This window comes from Somniosus microcephalus, chromosome 8, assembly GCF_052327205.1.
Source record: "Somniosus microcephalus isolate GS21.2 chromosome 8, FLI_Smic_1.0, whole genome shotgun sequence".
NCBI classification, from domain to species: domain Eukaryota; kingdom Metazoa; phylum Chordata; class Chondrichthyes; order Squaliformes; family Somniosidae; genus Somniosus; species Somniosus microcephalus.
Genome location: NC_140994.1, coordinates 202,633,535 through 202,655,285, shown reverse-complemented (window position 1 = coordinate 202,655,285; position 21,751 = coordinate 202,633,535). Strand labels below are relative to the sequence as shown.

The following is a 21,751-nucleotide window of genomic DNA, read 5'->3' as shown; positions in this document are numbered from 1 at the left end:
TTCATACTCCGAAAACAACTCCTCAATAACCGGAAATGTTGCCGAGTCCGAGTCTCCTGCGGTGGCCGAGTTAGTCAGTGGGGGTAGTTCTCCCAACTGCCACTACTCCGCTTCTTGGCGCTGTCGGAAGTCTGAACACATTAATAACCGGAGTCTGACTCTCCCGCGCTGCCGGTAATCTCTTCCGATCCGCCAATTACTGTATACTACACATTTCTTGATTTTTTAAATTTTTGTTTGTTAAAAATAGCCTCGGTAGATAACCCTCTCCGTCATCTGGAATTTTGAATCAACCGGCAACACGCCGGTGCCGGATACCAAAGAATTTCCTGTATATTTTGGTGATCTAGCGATGTTGAAATCTCCATGTAGCACATACTAAAAGCCCAAATGGAGACATAATTTAACCTTTATAAATAATGCACTCATTCTCCAAATATGATCTCCCTGGAGGTCATAGTAAAAGCAAAAATTACAGCATTTTCTGACCTATGGAAATCTTGTATTGATTTTGCAGCAAAGGACTTGACTGTTGGAAAATGAAACTTTGTTTCCCGTTATTATGATTCAGAAAGTCTGATCATATTGTCGTAAGATGGCTGAATAATTCATGTGCTTGGAAGACATGGCAGAGAGGCAGAGCTGCTCTAACTGTGTTATTGTAAAAGGGAGGATTATGAAGTAACTAAAACAAATTATAACAAAAATACTTCCTTGTCCATGAAGAAAATCTTTGTTCTTTTGCCAGAGAAATTTTCACTGCCAGTTTTGGTTAAAATGCCTTGTATTGTTTTACTGCTTGACCATCTTTTCAAATAGTTGTTACATTTCGATGCATTCAAAAGTAGATTATTAATATGGGCCAAATACATCCACATTGACTTCAAATGTCATGTTTAAAATAGCAGGTCTAGATGATATGGCAGTTTAATAGTAATGGTATTGTCATGGCTTGAATACATTTCTTCTAATGGCAACTGGTATTACTGTTTGTAGGTAGAATGCCTTGATATTTAATTTCAGGTTGTCATCTGTTAAAATGCATCGTGCATGTATGCATGCTTTATTTATGTACAACATTGTTCTGTTTTGCCATGTATATTTTTCACTTTATTGAGCAGCACATCTTGTCATTTACAGTTGTGGCCATAATTTTAAACCATGCATCTGAATAATACTCTTAATATATTAATAAATTGTTGCTATGTTCATGTACAAAATATGAAATTGAATGTATATATTTGTATTTTATATATGTGCATATTACTTGTTTTGGTTGCTTTGGTAGTATTGTGAAGTACAAAGCTTTGAGGAGCAGCAATTTTGTTAAACTTTCTTTGCTTGTCTTTGAACTAAGTCGTCCCTTTAGTTTATGTGGTAATTATACTTGTTTCTTCTATATTTACATATGCTCTGTTTCCCTGTCTATGGAGCTGTCTTTTGTGTTGAAGTGGTGAGTAATATTGAACTCACTAACTTCAATTTTATTTACACGATATTTAATGGTTAGGGACCTAACATAGTAATGAAATAAAATTCAGTGTTCAACTGCAATATAAAAATGTGAACTGCTGTTCAGTTCACCTAAGATATTGCAATTGACCAAGCAAGTCTATTTCCATATTGCTGCAGAGGCTAAAGCAGATTCTCACTCTTAGTGCATTTTAGCTTGCTGATTTAGCTCCCCAGTAAGATCCACCAGCCTTGTGATCTTCATAAAATTGGGGAAAGAACTTTTGGTAAGTCTGTCCTTTAATTTCAATCTATACATAATTTAAAGTCATGCATATATAGTTTAAAGCATTAAATCGGTGGGCAGCACATTAAATCTGTCCATTGCAGATGTGTCAACACTTTACTCTTAGCTAAAGTAAGCAACTTAAGCATATTGATTCACTAAAATATAGATCAATACAGATTCTACAAAAGACAACCACTTCAGTAGTTGAAGCTGCATCCTATCAAACTGCTGCTTATATGTTTTCACTGCCACCTTTTTTCTTGACTGTGTGTATAAATATAGCTATATAAGTAACAATTGTAATGATCAAAACCTATTTTTGGAGGGGAAAGTCGGGGTGGGGGGAGGGGGGTTGGTGGTGGTACAGTAAGTTTACCTATAAAATTAGCCACTGCATGTTGGCCATGCTTGCAACAAGATTCCCTTTATTACTTTTTCTGAAGCTGGACTTGAGCTCTGGATTCCTGCGATTCCGCTGTGTATTGAGCCTTTTCTGAGTGAAGAGACTTAATCAAGTAGCGGCCTTCCAGAATGCGCCACCAGCATCACTGCATGTTGTACTGGTGGGCTACAACACTGGGAATGCAGTTTAAGGTGGCCAGTTTTCCTTTTTAGTCTAATACAGTACTTGCCAGGTAGGGGCTTATAAACAAAGTTGCGGAATGCTCTGTCAGTATCTATTCTTGCTGTCAAGAATCTGTCTATATTTATTTAAAAATCTTATGTCTGTGCACATCCTCTCGATAATTTCACTTCCTGTTGCTGTGTTTTTGTCAACTTTATCCCATTATAAATACCTATGTCCACATTTATAATGGGCTTTGTCTATATAAACTAATCACTGCAATCTTGCCATAAATCACTTTCTGAATTTATTTTATCTGCCCTTTTTCCTCCGTAACTGAAATTTCTAATGTCTAAAATAAGGGTTTAAATTTTTTTTCAAGTGTCACAAATATGATTATCAAGTTTATTCATTGTCCTTTAATACTTAAAGTTTTAACTAGAAGGCCTCAGCCCCTCTGAACCAGGGCTAGGGTGTTAAATTTTTGCATAGAGGTGTAAATGTGTGAGCTGAATTTGGATTGTGTGGATGAGCACGTGCAGTGTACTTCATTTCTCAGCATGCATCAGTACTGTTCTGGGAACTCTGATGGGATATTTTCTTCGTTCTAAGTATTTTTTGTCATGTAGCCATTCTCAAACTATTTTGTAGAAGAGGAAAAATTTTAAAAGCTTTACTGAGGTAAAATATATATATTTTTTTTTTAAAAGACTGTGGGAAAGAAAGAAATGAGTGTTGCAATTATACACGTTACAGCTTTTGATTTGCATTCTGTGAACTTTTAAACAGTGCATTTAAGCTGAGGGGAGTGGGGAGCTAGACTGGGATGGGGGTCAGAGAGTCTTCATTTAATGTTACTTCAGTGTTCAAAAAGAACACCAGTTGAATTTTGAAGCTAATGATCTTCACCTGTGTTGACAAAAAAAAGTCAATGCTAATTGTGTAAACCTGAGAGAGATTCTAATTTCAAACACCTATAAGGCTTTAGTAACCACAGTGTTAATATGGCTGGTCCAGTTAAGCTTCTGGTCAGTAGTGACCTGTAAGATGTTGATGTTGGTACCGTTAATGTTCAGGGGAAGGTGACTGCGCTTTCTCTTTGGTTATTATTTGGGATTTACGTGATACAAATGTTACCTGCCACTTGTCACCAAGTCTGGATCTTATCCAGGTCCTGCTGTAGGCTAGTATGGGTTGATAAGGTTAACTTAATCTTTTGCTGGAGTTGAGCTACAGATCCGCCATGATCTAATTGTATGGCGGAACATGCTCGAGGGGCAGAATGTTTTTGTGTTTCTATGCTGCAGAGGAGATCAATTTGCCCTTGAACATAGAGATCCTCTGCTTTAGCAATTCAATATTCTGACACTTAGTGCAAATGTGCTCCCTGCAGATACACTGAAGATCCATTATGGCCCACATATCACACTGCATGCACATCATGACTGTTCCCTGTGCTTCCATCCCTTTGCAGCTTGTCTAACATAAAAATGTAGGTAGCGTGAGCCTGAACTCCCACCAGCACCAAACTATTGCAAGAATCAAATACCATTTACTCATATTACACAAGCATTATTTATAGAAAAAAAAAAGCTTCTGTCCAGCTGAATTGCTGCAGCTGAAGTTCACACTCTTCTGGCCTTTCTCACCATTCCATCTCTGATCTGTCCTAACTTAGCTGAGGTGATGATAGAGATGTTGCAATTGCCTGTAGCTTACTGGGGAACAGGTGCATATGATGGTAGAACTGTATGGTGTCTTCAGGAAAATAAATGAGCACAATTGCACTGAACCATCCCCATAAACCATGTCTTCAAGAATGGCTCGGGTCACAGACCTGAAACAAAATAAATATCTGACTAAATTCATCATCTCCAAACGTGCAATTTGTTTTTGAAAATTAAAAGATACTTCTTCCTTCAAGTTCCCCAAGTCTTTGGTTCCACTTATAAACAACGACAGCGGGCATTTACAACCTGTGGCATGTATTTCCCATGTACGGTATGGACCAGATTATAGCACCCTACCTGACTTCTGACTTGTTGCCAACTTAGGAAACCTCTGCTGGTGCAGGATAACGGGTCCATCTCATTTCAGGTAATAAAGGGGAATAGAAAAAAGGAAAGTAAATAGAGGAAATAAGGGAAGGAACAAAGTGAATGTGAAAGATGTAATTAAAGGGGTAAGAGGTAGACGGCAGGAAAAAAAAGCGTGACAAAAGCAGATACGAAGGATGAGTGAGAGAAACTGAATTAATAGCGATGATTTTGCCAAGTTTGTATTTTGTTTTGGAATACTTGCCATCAGTAAGCATAGTTAGGTGCAAAAATAAAAACCTCGAACCAGAGCACAACGAGAACACATTCATTTCTGTTTGTCGTCCGATGCTCTAGTACTGAAATAATCTTTTGAAAATCTCTCTACAAACTTCTGAGCATAATTCTAGTTATGTCACATTTCAACATTTTCTCAAATTATAGAGTTGTGATTTTTTTTTTTCCTCATTGGACTTTTGAGAACATTGCTGAGCTTTTTACTTTACTTTGGCTAGGAGGCCAACCACTAATTTTATTAAAGGGAGGAGGGGGCATATAATTTCTAGATACTTGAAGATGGTAATTTTAGGACCTTTATTTTAGATGATTTGTCTAAAGTTACCTGTTTACCGTGATCACATTAGAGTACTAATTATTAGAGGGCAGTTTATTTGTCTGTCTGCTGATCTGATGTATTGTGATTCACAATGCAGACAGTCTGGGTGAAAAACATTGTGTATAATTTTGCAGTGGTATGTCTGCTCCAGGGACATCCTGAAAAGAGACGCTTTGTTCCTTCACATTTCTGAAGAGTAAATTCTCACGTTCCTAGACTGCCTTTGATGAGTAGTTTTGAAGTGTAAAGTTTAAGATTGACAGGACTGAGTAAGGATGCATTTATGCTACAACTGCAGCCATTGTGCTCCGAATGCAGCCTGAATCCAACATTGGGGCCCTTAGGGATGATAGTCTCACTCTCACTTTACTTCGCTTTGGAGTTCATTTTGTGTCTGGTTTACACTCCCAAGTTTAGCATTAGTGCAGAACCTCTGTAAATGGAGGAGAAATGGTGATTGGTCAGGGAGCATCTGTAAATGAAGGAGAAATGGGGATTGGTCAGGGAGCGTCTGTAAATGGAGGTGAAATGGTGACTGGTCAGGGAGTGTCTTTAAAAAAAAAAAGAAACTGTTTTGCACTGATGCTAAACTTGTAGTATGAATGCACTATAAGTGTACAGATACACTTCTTTTGAATACAAGGGTCAGTCTTGCCTCTGAGTCAGAAAGCCCCTCTTCGAGTTGAGTACATAATCTATGTTGATACTTTAGCACACTCCTGTCAGAGATGTTACACTGAGGCCATGTTTGTCTACTCGCATGGACACAAAAGTTCCCACAGTACTGTTTGAAATAGACCAGGAGAATTTTCTGGTGTCCTGGCCAACATGGATCCCTCAATCAGCACCACCAAAAACAGATTACATAGTAGTTACAGCACAAACAGGCCATTCGGCCCAACAGGTCCATGCCGGTGTTTATGCTCCACAGGAGCCTCTTCCCACACTTCTTCGTCTACCCCCGTCAACATATCCTTCTATTCCTTTCTCCCTCGTGTGTTTATCTAGCGTCCCCTTGAATGCATCTATGCTAGTCTCCTCAACTACTCCTTGTGGTAGCGAGTTCCACACTCTAACCACTCTCTGGGTAAAGAAGTTTCTCCTAAAATCCTATTGAATTTATGAGTGACTGTCTTATATTTATGGCCATAGTTCTGGTCTCCCCCGCAAGTGAAAACATCTTCCCTACCCTATCAAATCATTTCATAATTGTATAAGACCTCTATCGAGTCACCCCTCAGCCTTCTCTTCTAGAGAAAAGAGCCGCAGCCGGTTCAATCTTTCCTGATAGGTATAACCTCTCGGTTCCGGCATCATCCTAGTAAATTTATTTGCACCTTCTCTAGTGCCTCTATATCCTTTTTTATAACATGGAGACAAGAACTGTTCACTGCACGTGTGGTCCAACCAAGGTTCTATACAAGTTTAACATAACTTCTGCTTTTCAATTCTATCCCTCTAGAAATTAACCCCAATGCATTTTGATTTTTGATGGCCTTACTATTTTGCGTTGCTACTTAGTGATTTGTGTTTCTGTACCCCCAGATCCCTCTGCTCTTCTACCCCATTTAGATACTTATTTTCCAAGGAGTATGTGGCCTCCTTATTCTTCCTTCCAAAATGTAGCAGCTCACACTTATTGAAGTTCATTGCCATTCTGCAAGTTTATTATCATCTTCCTGTGTTTTGTCACAGTTGTCCTCCGTATTAACTGTACCCCTTAATTTAGTGTTCGCAAATTTTTAAATTGTACTTCCAATTTCCAAGTACAAATCGTTTATGTAAATGGTGAACAGCTGTAGTCCAAGCACCGATCCTTGTGGGACACCTCTTCCCACCTTGTACTGGTCTGAGCAACTACCTTTAACCCCTGTTTTCTGTTTCGTAGCCAGCTTGCTATCCATTCTGCTACTTGTCCCTTGACTCCACATGTTCTGACCTTTGTCATGAGTCTACTATGCGGTACCTTATCGAAGGCCTTTTGAAAATCCAAATACATTACGTCTACTACATTACCCTGGTCTACCCTTTCTGTTACTTCAAAGAATTCAATAAGGTTGGTCAAGCGTGACCTTCCCCATTGACATTCATGCTGACTATTCTGTATTATATTTTCAGTTTCTAAATGTTTTTCTGTTATATCTTTTGAGTAAGGGTTCCCATGAACCTTCCCACCACTGGTCATTTATCTCCGCCATTTGTGGAACCTTGCTGTTTGTAAATTGCCTACTTCATAACCGTGGCCACAAATCAAAGTAATGAATTGGCTGTCATCTGCTTTTGAACATCCCGAGGGCGTTTAAAGGCTTGTTCCCTTTCATGTCTCTTTCTGATTAACTCTGTAGGTGGAGGGAGTTTAGGAAGGAAATGATGTTTAACTGAATTCCAGCATGATCTAGATTCCAGGTTTACATAGGTATTGTAAAATAGTTGTGTGTGGTTTTTGATATTGAGGACGTTGTTTATAAGACAGCATGAAATCTTAAAAACAATATAGTGAGCTTGTGATATTTATAGTCATGTTTCTAGATCAAGTGACACAGCTGACGTGGGAACATTATCACAGCTTGCTGCCTTTTTTAAGCTGTTCAGTAGTTCTGTAAAAGGTAAGGACATAAATTCATGAGTAATTTTCAGTGGAAACAATGTTGTTTGTCAGCCCCTGCAACAACAAAGGAAACATCTTTGCAGCAGACATCCTCTTGCCAAGTTCCATATGTGCCTTCTGCCAGCTTTTAATTGTTCGTACTTGCTTATACAAGGGAATCTGGATCAGATTTTACCATTGCTTATCAACACAGTGGCACGGCACATTGCTTCCGTCTTATCACCATAACACCCTCCCTTAAAATAGTGGCCTGTAGATGTACCGGAGTATTGTTTCTTGAAAATCTGTTGTTCAGAGCACAAAGTGTTGTAAAGTTTCTAAAATAAAATTTGGGTCTAAAACTATAATGTCAATTAAAATCCAAACTAATAAAAGGAGGGCTTATGAGTTCAGAATTTATATTGCTCATGTATGCTGTTGTATGTGGTAGGGAGTAAAGAGGAGCATCAGTTATTTAAAGAATACAGTTATAGTTGTAAAGCTATATGACTCCCAACAAATCATGCAATGCACGTTCATTGGGCTGGTTTTAGTGACCGGTTAAACCTGCTCAGTGAATGACAGTGGAAGATGTCATTCTGTTTCTAAACCAACTTTGCTTAAAAACAAAAATTCTAAATTCTAAGGAACTGCAGGTAGCTTTTATATTTAAAAAGTAATGTTGCTCCAAGCAGTGACAATCCTATAATAATGTAAATGTTTTCCTGAAGTTATTTTTTTTAGAATTTGCTGGCTTGTGTTCTTTAGCTACCATAATCTCTCTTTCTTTATTGACACATCATTTAAAAAAAAAAAAAAAAAATTCCAGTTTCACTCTACTGTCTCTATTTTGCACCTCCCCCGCCCCCACCCATCACCGTTGTTTTTCTGTTTCATTTAGTTTTTTAATTTTTTTCTTTCGCTATTGTTGCTGCCTTCTCGTGTCTCCTAGATAGCACTTCTTTGGAGTCAGGTGTCACGCTTTTGAGAGATTGCAGCTGGCACAGGATCCCAATTGCTCAAAAAAAAATGTTTTAAGTCGCCCTGGAATCGCATTGCAGCCACTGCAGGAGATGGGCTGCAGAGTTTGTTACAACAAGTTGGTTGAGGCCGGGGCTACTGAAGGCTGGACAGATTGGGGTCAGTGTTTTTTTTAAGGAATAATTTTAAGGTATTCTCGTCATCCAGCTAGGAAGGCTGAGTGCTCGCTGACGGAGAGTTTGGATGGTGGTGGATTTTTCATTTTAAAATAAAATGTGAATTTGAGATCCCTTCATAAGTTGCAGGCATATGGGTGATGATGTCACTGAAGTAGAAATTTGTATTTTTTTGGGAAGGATCTCAATCATTTTGTTGTGTAAAGTGCATGTAGACTATATATCATCGGTATCTGTCTGTTGATGTTTTAAGATAGTTGACGTAAGAAAACTACCAAGCACTTGGTTTGAGTATAAAACAAGGCTTTAATCAACTGTTTCACAACCATGAGTTCTCGTTACATCACTAGTTCCTGGTTACAAAAATGTCCTGAGCAAGCTGGGCCCACGCCCGAGTATTTATACTTTACTTGGATGGCGCCACCAGCTGGCCGCCCAGTGTTATCTCGAGTCATTTCTACATGAATGGTAAGATTCATGACAATAGTCTCGTACCTTATTATGGTATTTTCTAATAATTTCCCTGCAGCACAGAACTGAGTTATTAAGGGATCTGCAACATAATAGTGTGTAATAACTTGGGAAATAACCCAAATGTTGATGGGGAAACATTTCATGGAGCATTTATTTCACTTTATTTTAAAATGAGTGGAACTTTTAGAAATCTTTTTGAAAGAAAACCAAACTATCATGAGGTCATAGTTAGCACAGAACAATTTTTTTTAGATAGGGTAACTTGGGTGAAGGGCACAAATCAATACTTATGGAATATTAAAGAATAGATTAGAAAGAAATACCACTTATACCACTACGATAGCTCGGACGATTGTCTTTGGTCAATGAGTCTACTCAGATATTTTACATCCTACATCAATAAAACTTTTTAAGCTATTTGTTTATTTTGAGTTTTAGTGATGGTCCAAATAAATTGGATTTTTTTTTTCAACAATTGTCTCTTGGTTTTTCGAGGTCCAATTTTCTCCCTGATTTTTCTACTGGTTTTTGCCTCCCTAAAATAGAACCTGAAATTCCCCAGAAAAATTCCAGGTTTTTAAATCTGCAACAAAAAACAGCTTTATTCATCCTTGATCATTGGATAGATTTGTGTTCATTTTCTTTCTCCTTTTGATCTACCAAGCAATGTTATAGCAGACTAAATTTGGGCAGAATCCCAAACTTGCAAGACGGTCTTCACTTTGAACATGAGGTAATCAAAACTCTGAAATGGATGGCTTTCCATGTGGCCATCTGAAACCTGGGAGCAGGAGTAGGCCATTCGGCCCCTCGAGCCTGTTCCGCCATTTAATGAGATCATGGCTGATCATCCAAATTCAGTACCCTGTCCCTGCTTTCTCCCCATATCTCTTGATCCCTTTAGCCTTAAGAAATATATCTAACTCCTTGAATATATTTAATGAATTGGCCTCAATGGCCTTCTGTGGTAGAGAATTCCACAGGTTCACCACTCTCTGGGTGAAGAAATGCTGCCTCATCTCAGTCCTAAATGGCTTTCCCCTTATCCTTCGACTGTGACCCCTGGTTCTGGACTCCCCGCCATCGGGAACATCCTTCCTGCATCTAATCTGTCTAGTCCTGTTAGAATTTTATTAGTTTCAATGAGATCTCCTCTCATTCTTCTAAACTCTAGTGAATATAAGCCCAGTCGACCCAATCTCTCCTCATACGTCATTCCTGCCATCCCAGGTATCAGTCTGGTGAATCTTCGCTGAACTCCCTCCATGGCAAGAACATCCTTCCTCAGATAAGGCAAACAAAACTGCACACAATACTCAAGGTGTGGTCTCACCAAGGCCTTATACAACAGCAGCAAGACAGCCTTGCTCTTGTACTCAAACCCTCTCGCTATGAAGGCCAACATACTATTTGCCTTCTTAACCGCCTGCTGCACCTGCATGCTTACCTTCAGCGACTGGTGCACAAGGACACCCAGGTCTCGTTGCACTTCCCCTTCTCCCAATCTATTGCCGTTCAGATAATCTGCCTTCCTGTTTTTGCCACCAAAGTGGATAACCTCTCATTTATCCACATTATACTGCATCTGCCATGCATCTGCCCAATCACCCAACCTGTCCAAATCATACTGGAGTTTCTCTGCATCCTCCTCAAAGCACACACGCCCACCCAGCTTTGTGCCATCGGTAAACTTGGAGATATTACATCTAGTTCGCTCGTCTAGATCATTAATATATTGTGAATAACGGGTCCTAGCACCGATCCCTGCGGTACCCCACTAGCCACTGCCTGCCACTTGGAAAAAGACCCGTTTATGCCAACTCTTTGCTTCCTGTCTGCCAACCAGTTCTCTATCCAAGTCAGTACCTTACCCCCAATCCCATGTGCTTTAACTTTGCACGCTAATCTCTTATGCGGGACCTTATCGAAAGCCTTCTGAAAGCCCAAATACACCACATCCACTGGTTCTTCCTTATCTATTCTACCAGTTACATCCTCAAAAAATTCCAGTAGATTAGTCGAGCGCGATTTACCTTTTGTAAATCAATGTTGACTTTGTCCGATCCTGTCACTGTTTTCCAAGTGCTCTGCTATTGCATCTTTTATAATGGACTCTAGCATTTCCCCCACTACTGATGTCGCACTTACTGGTCTATAATTGCCTGTTTTCTCTCTACCACCTTTTTTGAATAGTGGGGTTACATTAGTTACCCTCCAATCCATGGGAACTGTGCCAGAGTCTATAGAATTTTGGAAGATGACCAGCAATGCCTCTACTATTTCTAGGGCCACTTCCTTAAGTACCCTAGGATGTAGATTATCAGGCCCTGGGTATTTATCGGCCTTCAATCCCGTCAATTTTCCTAACCCCATTTCCCTCAAATACTGATTTCATTCAGTTCCTCCCTCTCATTAGACCCTATATTCCCTGACATCTCTGGGAGGTTATTTGTGACCTTTGTGAAGACGGTACCAAAGTATGTATTTAATTGGTCAGCCATTTATTTGTTCCCCATTATAAATTCCCCTTATTCTGACTGCAAGGGACCTACGCTTGACTTTACCAATCTTTTCCTCTTCACATATCTATAGAAGCTTTTATAGTCAGTTTTTATGTTCCCTGCAAGCTTACTCTCATACTCTATTTCCCCCCTCTTAATTAATCCCTTTGTCCTCCTTTGCTGAATCCTAAACTGCTCCCAATCCTCAAGTTTGCTGCTTTTTCTGGCCAATTTATATGTCCTCTCCTTGGATCTTATGCTATCCCTAATTTCCCTTGTTAGCCACGGTTGAGCCACCTTTTTTTTAAATTTTAATGCCAAACAGGGATGAACAAATTCTGTAGTTCATCCATGCAATCTTTAAATGTTTGCCATTGCCTATCCACCGTCAACCCTTTAAGTAACGTTCCCCAATCCATCCTAGCCAACTCGTGCCTCATACCATTGTAGTTTTCTTTATTTAAATTCAGGACCCTAGTCTCTGAGTCAATACTTCACTCTCCATCTTAATGAAGAATTCTATCATATTATGATAACACTGCCCCAAGGGGCCTTGCACAACAAGATTGCTAATTAATCCTTTCTCATTACATAATACCCAGTATAAGACGGCCTGATCTCTAGTTGGTTCCTTGACATATTGGTCCAGGAAACCATCCCGTATACACTCTCGGAATTCCTCCTCCACAGTATTGTTACTAATTTGGGTAGCCCAATCTATATGTAGATTAAAGTCACCCATGATAACTGCTGTGCCCTTATTGCACACTTCTCTAATTTCCAGTTTGATGCCATCCCCAACCTCAGCATTACTGTTTGGGGGTCTGTATACAACTCCCACTAATGTTTTCTGCCCCATGGTATTTCTCAGCTCTACCCATACAGATTCCACATCATCAGAGCTAATATCCTTCCTTACTATTGTGTTAATCGCCTCTTTAACCAGCAATGCTACCCCCCACCTCCTTTTCCTTTTTGTCTGTCTTTCCTGAATATTGAATACTCCTGGATGTTGAATTCCCAGCCTTTGTCACCCTGGAGCCATGTCTTCGTAATCCCAATTATATCATATCCGTTTACATCGATTTGTGCAACTAATTCATCCACCTTATTACGAATGCTCCTCGCATTAAGACACAATGCTGTTAGGCTTGTTTTTTTTTAACACTCTTAGACCTTTTAGAATTATCATTTACTGTGGCCATGTTTGATTTACACCCTTGATTTCTCTGACTGCCACTTTTGCTTTTCTCTTTCCTGTCTTTTGCTTCTATCCTTGCTTCCCTTTCCTCTGTCTCCCTGCACAGGTTCCCAACCCCCTGCCATTTTAGTTGAAACCCTTTCCAACAGCACTAGCAAACACTCCCCCTGGGACATCGGTCCCGGTCCTGCCTCGGTGCAAACCGTCTAGTTTGTACTGGTTCCACCTCCCCCAGAACCGGTTCCAATGTCCCAGGAATTTGAATCCCTCCCCCTTGCACCATTCCTCTAGCCACGTATTCATCTGAAATATCCTTCTGTTTCTACTCTGACTAGCATGTGGCACTGGTAGCAATCCTGAGATTACTACCTTTTGAGGCCCTATTTTTTTATTTACCTCCTAACTCCCTATATTCAGCTTTTAGGACCTCATCCTGCTTTTTACCTATATCTTTGGTACCTATATGCACCACGACAACTGGCTGTTCACCCTCCCCTTCAGAATGCCCTGCAGCCGCTCCGAGACATCCTTGACCCTTGCACCAGGGAGGCAACATACCATCCTGAGTCTCGTTTGCGGGCACAGAAATGCTTATCTATTCCCCTTACAATAGAATCCCCTATCACTATAGCTCTCCCGCTCTTTTTCCTCCCGTCCTGTGCAGCAGAGCCACCCATGGTGCCAGGAAGTTGGCTGCTGCTGCCTTCCTCCGATAAGCCATCTCCCTCAACAATATCTAAAGTGGTATATCTGTTTGAGAGGGGGATGGCCACGGGACCCCTGCACTACCTGCCTGGGCCTACTACTCTGCCTGGAGGTCACCCATTCCCTTCTGCCTGTGCAGCCTTTACCTGTGGTGTGACCAGCTGATTAAACGTGCTATCCACGACATCCTCAGCCTCGCGAATGTTCCAGTATGTATCGATCCGCAGCTCCAGCGCCGCAGTGCGGTCTGCCAGTAGCTGCAGCTGGATACACTTCCTGCACACATGGTCGTCAGGGACACAAGAAGTGTCCCTGATTTCCCACATAGTGCAGGAGGAGCATGCCACGGGGCGGAGCTGTGCTGCCATGACTTATCCTTTAATTAATTTAAATTAAATCAAATCAATGCCACTAATTACACTACAATTAAATGATATACTCAAGGGCCCTTGTTTACTAACACTCCCCGCTACACAACAGAGACCTTAGAAACCATAACCACAAATAAGACCTTCTATACTTCATAAACTATTAACCCTAACTGTCAAACTATAGAGTAGTATAAATACTCACCTGGCTGTACTCACCCAATCAGCTGCTTCCTCTTGCCCGTGTCACTTTTTGAATCGTGGCGTGGCTCTGGAACACTGCCACCGGTCTGCGGGATTGACCGGCCTTTGGAAGAAAAGCCTGCGAAAGTAAGTTTAAATACTCACTGTACTCTCCTGCTGCTCCCGACACCAGCCTCTTCCTACAGTGTGAAAAGTTAGGAAAAACAAAGACGAAGCAAGGGAGCTCCTCCTTCCACTCCTCACCTAACTCCGACCCACCCAACTCGCAGCACTCTGTTGAAACCGCACTCAGTGCAAAATCGCACTTCAAAGCCTGTTTTATAGGCCCTGAAACAAAGGAGACTTGCTGAGCCCAGCTGCATCTGCTTCTCTGAAGTCTTATTTTGGGAAATGTTGCTTAATTTTATAATATTTGGCTGCTTGCAGATGGTTGCTGAAAGTATTGCTTAGTATCTGGAATAAAGTGTAATTGATCATTGTTTTTGTTTAGCTGTACATTTTTTTGCCATTTGACAAATTCTTACAGATGGATTTTTTTTATTTCCAGGTGCTGTTGTCTGAGGAAGCAGTCAGGAGCCCAAGACTGAGATGCCCAGATTTTAATTTTGTAAGCTGATCAGACAATTGTGACAGTTCAAAAAGGAATACTTGCTCATTCAACTTCATAGGTTTGAAGTTTCTTTTTGCTAAAACAAAAGCTGTCATCTTTTGAATCAGTTCATTGCTGCTTGCAGCTGCTGAACTTGCTTCAGAAACAAACTCCTGCGTGCTTGTGTTTGTACCATTCATTTTTTCATAATGACGATGGCAAGCTTGTTCTCATTTACCAGCCCAGCTGTAAAACGCCTGTTGGGCTGGAAGCAAGGGGATGAAGAAGAGAAGTGGGCAGAGAAAGCCGTTGATGCTCTTGTAAAAAAGTTGAAGAAGAAAAAGGGAGCCATGGAGGATTTGGAGAAGGCATTAAGCAGCCCAGGTCAGCCCAGCAAATGTGTTACCATCCCACGTTCTTTAGATGGACGACTTCAGGTATCGCACAGGAAAGGCCTGCCTCATGTTATTTACTGCCGTGTGTGGCGCTGGCCAGATCTTCAAAGTCACCATGAGCTGAAGCCATTAGACATTTGTGAATTTCCATTTGGATCAAAACAGAAGGAAGTTTGCATCAATCCTTATCATTATAAGCGAGTGGAAAGTCCTGGTATGTACTTAAAATATACCACATAATTTCTGATGCTTTTTGGTTAATTTAAGTTTGAGTTTGTTGTATTGTTGGGCTGGAAGTGAAATAACATTGTTAATTTGCAGTGGAATGAAGATGTAGCCTAGATGGTCATTTTTATCATTTACTTTGATCTGACTTTTTTTTAAAAAGTGCTCAAAAATCAAAGAAAAATGGAAAGGTCCAGTGTTGTTAATGATGCTCGTTTAAAAAAAATAAAAAAAAAGGGTGTGGTTTTATTTTTCTCCATTCTGTTTATCCCAAGTCGTCTTACTGCACATTGAATAGACATCTTAAAATTATAGAAATCTCAAGAATAAGAACCAAGTCTGATTCACTTGGTAAGATCCTTGGAAAAGTAAGCAAATGCATAATTTCTGCCATGTAAGTGGGATTTGTTTCTGTATTAAATATTCAATTTTTCATATTACTGCATTATTTGTAAAATTGATTTACACTTTCAGGGGTATATTTTCCTGTGTATATGTATATATCTCACACGCAAACTTGGCAACTGCAGAACATGTGTTTGCTGTTACACATCAACAGTTGCATACAGAACTGAATTATTTTCACATGAATATTGTTTGACATTTTGCATATAAATGGAGAACCTTTACGCTTTCATGAAGCTCCATTGGGAAAATGCATAATATGATGTGGCTGTGGATCATGCAGATCAGTACAGTCTTGTGTTTGATCCCTGATCTGTGCCGAATTAGCTGATTTCAGCTAGGGCACTGTTACTGTTCTTGGGGGAAGTAGGTTTTGGGGTGCAGAATAATGACTACGGCTCCTTTTTTGAGTATTATCTAGTGACACCTGTGGGGAAAGTGCATGTTTCTGAACATCAGCTGAGATATGATTGTGCTTGCCTGTGATGCTTCCCAAAATCTGAGAACTGGCTGGTGCTTCTGGTTTTTGTTCATAGGTGAAGAATAGCCGTTTAAGGGAGATACTGGAGGGCTGCTAGTGCCTGTGGAGCTTTTCCAAAGTATAAGACACTGCCTTTAGGATGGTGGAAAAGTCGCTTTAGATTATTTCATTATTGATTTTTCTGTATATTCTGTATTGCAACAGCATGTTAGTAATGAACTTTCACGCTGCAGTTGTGAAATGATGCTACTTGTATGAGTGATACAGCACTGAGCTTTAGGGAAATGTTAGCATTGGTAAAAAAAAATTAAAAAAAATTGTTTTTAACCAAAATGTTAAAAGATACTTGATAGCGCATTGTGTAAATGCCCCATTTCATACAGTATCGAGCCACATAGGAAGGTTTCAATTTCAATCTCTAGTTTGTATTGAGAGTTGATCTCTTCTGGAGCAGTAATAGGACACTACAGTTTGCATCATTATACCTAGGTTGAGAGGGGAGAAGAATATGTACTTCAGTCTATGTGTATTCTCCTGATCCCTGTTGCAATAATATGCATGTTTGGATGTCTAGTGTGGATAGAGTTTGGTTAGCTATGATGTGTGCATGAAAGTAGTCACTATCTAGGCTCAGACATAAGGTGGTAGGTCACTGGGTCATTGAGCTACCGACACCATGAAACTGTAGTCCAATGTGAATTGCTACCACCTGCGTTTGAAGGGACAATACCTTTCAACCTGTCTTGTTCGGATGGTCTTTAACTTACCTGCTAAGCAGCCACCAACCAACCTGACTAAACTGTTGATCTTTAGTGAAACCCAATTAGACTGAATCTCCATCCAGCATCATCCATGTGATCAGGCTTTAGGGAATTGTTAGAAAATATTTTTCTCCATTGGATCAATTAGAACCATGACTTGACATCTGGTGAAGGACAGTTTATAGCTATTGAAATAACAGTCGTACAATTTTGAAATTACATCATGTTTTGATCATAACACATCTTTTACTTTACGGAGAGGATACAGCTACTTTAAAACATATAACTTGATGGGATAGTGGGTCTTCCATATACAGAAAATCTCTACACGGTGAAGTGCCACCTCCTTCAGAAAGAGCCAAGTCGTTTGGATAACTGGGAAAAAGATTGTACGCTTAAGGACACCTTTTGAAGTGTGGTTGTGTAACAAGCTTGCTGCGCAAAGGTGTGAGCTTTCTGCAGGAACACTCAAATCCCTGTTAGAAAGTACGTGAGGCAAGTTAGTACGCTATGACCTTGTGTTAGCACCTTGGGTGTTCAAGTGCCTCTCTAGTGACACCTACATGCCTATCTCTAGATGACTAGCTCATCAGAGTTCCATCTGAGGTGGTGTGGGATCCATCAAACAGTTATGTTGAATAATTAGAAATGTGGGGATTTGTAAATTGAGAAAATTCCCAGCTACAGTCAGCAAAGGACCTTACTGACATAGCAGCATGATTCCTGACCACCGGAGGCATAGTTTTGCTTCCACTAGAATGCTTGAGGCTCATTCAAGTTCTGCAGGGTGCACAGCATTGCATTGAGACTTGTTCAAAGTTTCCACACTTGTCACTCATTATTTTATTAGATAAGTAGTTTTCACCTAATGCCCTAAGATGATTTTGAGCACAATATTATTCAAATTTTAGTCATAGTTGCTGTCCTATCTCTGACACCAGTGACCATTATCGATCTTGCACCTCTTGTGAACCCAAGTATACCTGTCTTGGCATGTAGCTTAACATCACTGTGGGTGTTCTCAGCAAAGACTAGGTCTATCTCATGAATGGCCCATCTACCAAGAAATTACTGGGGTCATCTTTGACTAGTAGTACTACCCAGAGATGCCCTTGTTGGCGACCTATTGAAACCCGAGGCTCTGTTGCCATAACTGTCTGCAATCTTAATATCTTGTTAACTGGACCTAGCAGTTTCTGTCTTTTCTCTTTCCCTTCTTCTCGCTCCTTAATCTCTGGAACATTCACAAGATTTCGTTGGCAATTCTTTTCTGTTCCTATTGACAGGGAAAAGCAGGAATCTTCAACTTTATAATCTCAAGACTCATTGACCCTATTGGATCAAGATGTTCTAAGTCAGATGAAATGCCAGGAATCTCCAATTACATAGTATTTACAGCACAGAAACAGGCCTTTTAGCTCAACAGGTCTATGCCGGTGTTTATGCTCCACACCGAGCCTCCTCCCACCCATCTTCATCTAACCCCATCAACATATCCTATTCTTTTCTCCCTCATGTTTATCTAGCTTCCCTTTAAATGCATCTATGCTAGTCGCCACAGCTACTCTTTGTGGTAGCGAGTTCCACATTCTAACCCCTCTGAGTAAAGAAGTTTCTCGTGAAAGCCCTGTTGGATTTATTAGTGACTATCTTATATTTATGGCCCCTAGTTCTGCTTTCCCCTGCAAGTAGAAACATGTTCTCTACATCTACCCTATCAAACCCTTTCATGATTGTAAAAAACCTCTCTTAGGTCACCCCTCAGTCTCTTTTCTAAAGAGAGCCCCAGACTGTTCAGTCTTTCCTAATAGGTATAACCTCTCAGTTCTGGTATCCTCCTAGTAAATCTTTTTTGCACCTTCTCCAGTGCCTTTATTATCCTTTTTATAATACGGAGACCAGAACTGTACTCTGTGGTCTAACCAAGGTTCTATACAAGTTTAACATAACTTCTCTGCTTTTTAATTCTATCCCTCTAGAAATGAACCCCGGTGATTTGTTTGCTTTTTTTATGACCTGATTAACCTGCGTCCCTACTTGTAGTGATTTGTTTATCTGTACGCCCGGATCCCTCTGCTCCTCTACTCCATTTAGACACTTATTTTCCAAGGAGTAAGTGGCCTCCTCATTCTTCCTGCTAGAATGTACCACTTTAGAAGTAGGGATGAAATTGTGCGCAAAAAGGAACCTAGTTTTTCTGCTGCAAGATTAATAATTGATGACCTGGCTCTTTTTTTAATGACTTTGTTTTCAAATTTGAGCCGCAGGAAAGTAGTTCACTATCACCAGTCACTACTGATGCCTCTTGTGCCATACCATGACTTCACAGCCTGTACAATCTGCAAACCTCGAGAGGAACTCTCTGCGGATACCTGGCTCAGAAAACTGATTTTTAAAGAGTGTGATACATCCTCGTGACAAGTCTGTCTTTAGTAGCTAATGACTAAATTGCTACTATTTTAAATTGTTTCAGGCATCTCACTTGTCTGTTAATATTTTGCATGGTCAGCATATCCGAGATACGTTTTGCCTTCAAACCAAAGTTTTTAAATGTTCATTTGCTGTAATTGCTAATTGCAACTATAAAATTAAATGTGTCAACACCTCTCACCCACCCCCCCAAAAAACAAAAATCTTAACTCACCAATGTGGTCTGTCTGGTTCACCATTGGCCACGTTGTTGACGTCTTCCTTGGATATAGGAGCACTGCTATTGACCATCACACCCAGATGCATTGCCAGACAAGCAGCTGATCCCTGCATTGTACCAATATCCAAATTATTCTTCAATCCTGGACCCATTTAGAATTACACCTGTGCCCTTGAGCTCTCATAACCTTAACCCTGTGTAGGGCTTTCTTTGAGGAGCAGGTAGAGTACAACATGAGGCATCAGTAGATCCTGTCATGAGAGTTAGCTGTTGCAGAGGTTTGTTACTACTTGGATACACTAATATATTTTCCTTGACGTGCTAAGTTGTTGGGTGACTTCAGAACCTTGGGCTTTAATATCATCTGTGTTGCTGATGGGTCCTGGCTGGTGAAATTGGGCATTACTGAAACTGAAGGAAGCTATTTAATTTTTCAGATTGTACTTTAATTTCCCCCTTCTCCCACTTCAAATGGCTGTATGAAGGAAATATAATTGTTGTAATATGTGTTGGTAGTTAATGCAGAAGTGAGATGAATGCTTTGATTTTTGGCTAAAAATCACTTCAAAATTTGTATGTGGAATATTTCCCTCTTTTATTTACAAAGAAAAATTATTACTAGTATAAGCAACAATTTGTATTGCAATTTAGATGGTGCATTTTCTTCAAAATCAGCTCATTGTACAAACCTATGCTTTAGAGGAGCACAGAAAGTGCAGGGGTTCAATTAAAAAGGATATTAGGAAAGCAAAGAGAGAGCATGAAAAATTCTTGGCAAGTAAATTCAAGGAAAACCCAAAGATGTTTTATAAATATATTAAGAGTAAGAGGATAACTAAAGAAAAGGTAGGGCCTATTCGAGATCATGAGGGTAATGTGTGTGTGGAGGTAGGAGACGTCGGTAGGGTTTTTAATGAATACTTTGCGTCTGTTTTCACAAAGGAGAGGGGCGAAGCAGACATTGCTATCGGGGGGGGAGGAGGAGTGTGAAATAATAGATGAAATAAACATAGTGAGAGAGGAAGTATTAAGGGGTTTAGCAGCTTTAAAAGTGGATAAATCCCCAGGCCCGGATGAAATGTGTCCGAGGCTGTTAAGCGAAACAAAAGAGGAAATAGCAGAGGCCCTGACCATTTCTTAATCCTCTCTGGCTTCAGGTGTGGCGCCAGAGGACTGCTAATGTGGTACCCTTGTTTAAAAAGGGAGAGACGGATAGACCGAGTAATTACAGGCCAGTCAGCCAAACCTCGGTGGTGGGAAAATTATTGGAAAGAATTCTGAAAGTCAGGATAAATCTTCATTTAGAAAGACACAGATTAATTAAGGATAGACAGCACGGATTTGTTAAGGAAAGGTCGTGTCTGATAAACTTGATCGAATTTTTTGAGGATGTAACGAGGATAGATGAGGGTAGTGCGTTTGATGTGTATATGGACTTTAGCAAGGCTTTTGATAAGGTTCCACATGACAGACTGGTCACGAAGTTAAAAGTCCATGGGATCCAGGGAAAAGTGTCAAGTTGGATTCAAACCTGTCTGAGACAGGAAGCAGAGGGTAATGGTTGATGGGTGTTTTTGTGACTGGAAGGCTGTTTCCAGAGGGGTTCCGCAGGGCTCCATACTAGTTCCCTTGATTTTTGTGGTATATATCAACAATCTTGACTTGAATATAGGGGGTATGATTAAGAAGTTTGCAGATGATACTAAAATCGGCTGTGTGGTTGATACTGAAGAAGGAAGCTGTAGACTGCAGGAAGATATCAATAAATTGGTCAGGTGGGCAGAACAGTGGCAAATGGAATTCAAGCTGGAGAAGTGTGAGGTAATGCATTTGGGGAGGGCTAACAAGGAAAGGGAATACACATTAAATGGTAGGACACTGAGTAGTGTAGAGGAACAAAGGGACCTTGGCGTGCATGTCCACAGATCCCTGAAGGTAGCATTCCAAGTAGATAAGTTGGTTAAGAAGGCAGACGGAATGCTTGCCTTTATTAGCCGTGGCATAGAATACAAGAGCAGGGGGGGTTATGCTTCAAATGTATAAAACACTAGTTAGGCCACATACGAATTAGGAGCAGGAATAGGCCACTC

At 40.3% G+C, this 21,751-nt stretch overlaps 1 protein-coding gene across 4 annotated transcripts in view; it reads left to right on the top strand.

The window, feature by feature from the left end:
- Nucleotides 1-21,751, top strand: part of smad5 (SMAD family member 5) — a 79,630-nt gene that overhangs the window by 21,081 nt on the left and 36,798 nt on the right. For all 4 annotated transcript variants that reach the window (XM_085995600.1, XM_085995601.1, XM_085995599.1 and 1 more), the window contains exon 2: nt 14,703-15,353. In XM_085995600.1, coding sequence (XP_085851726.1) covers nt 14,954-15,353 — 400 coding nt within the window. In that variant the 5' untranslated portion in view covers nt 14,703-14,953. The remainder of the gene's footprint in view (nt 1-14,702; nt 15,354-21,751) is intronic.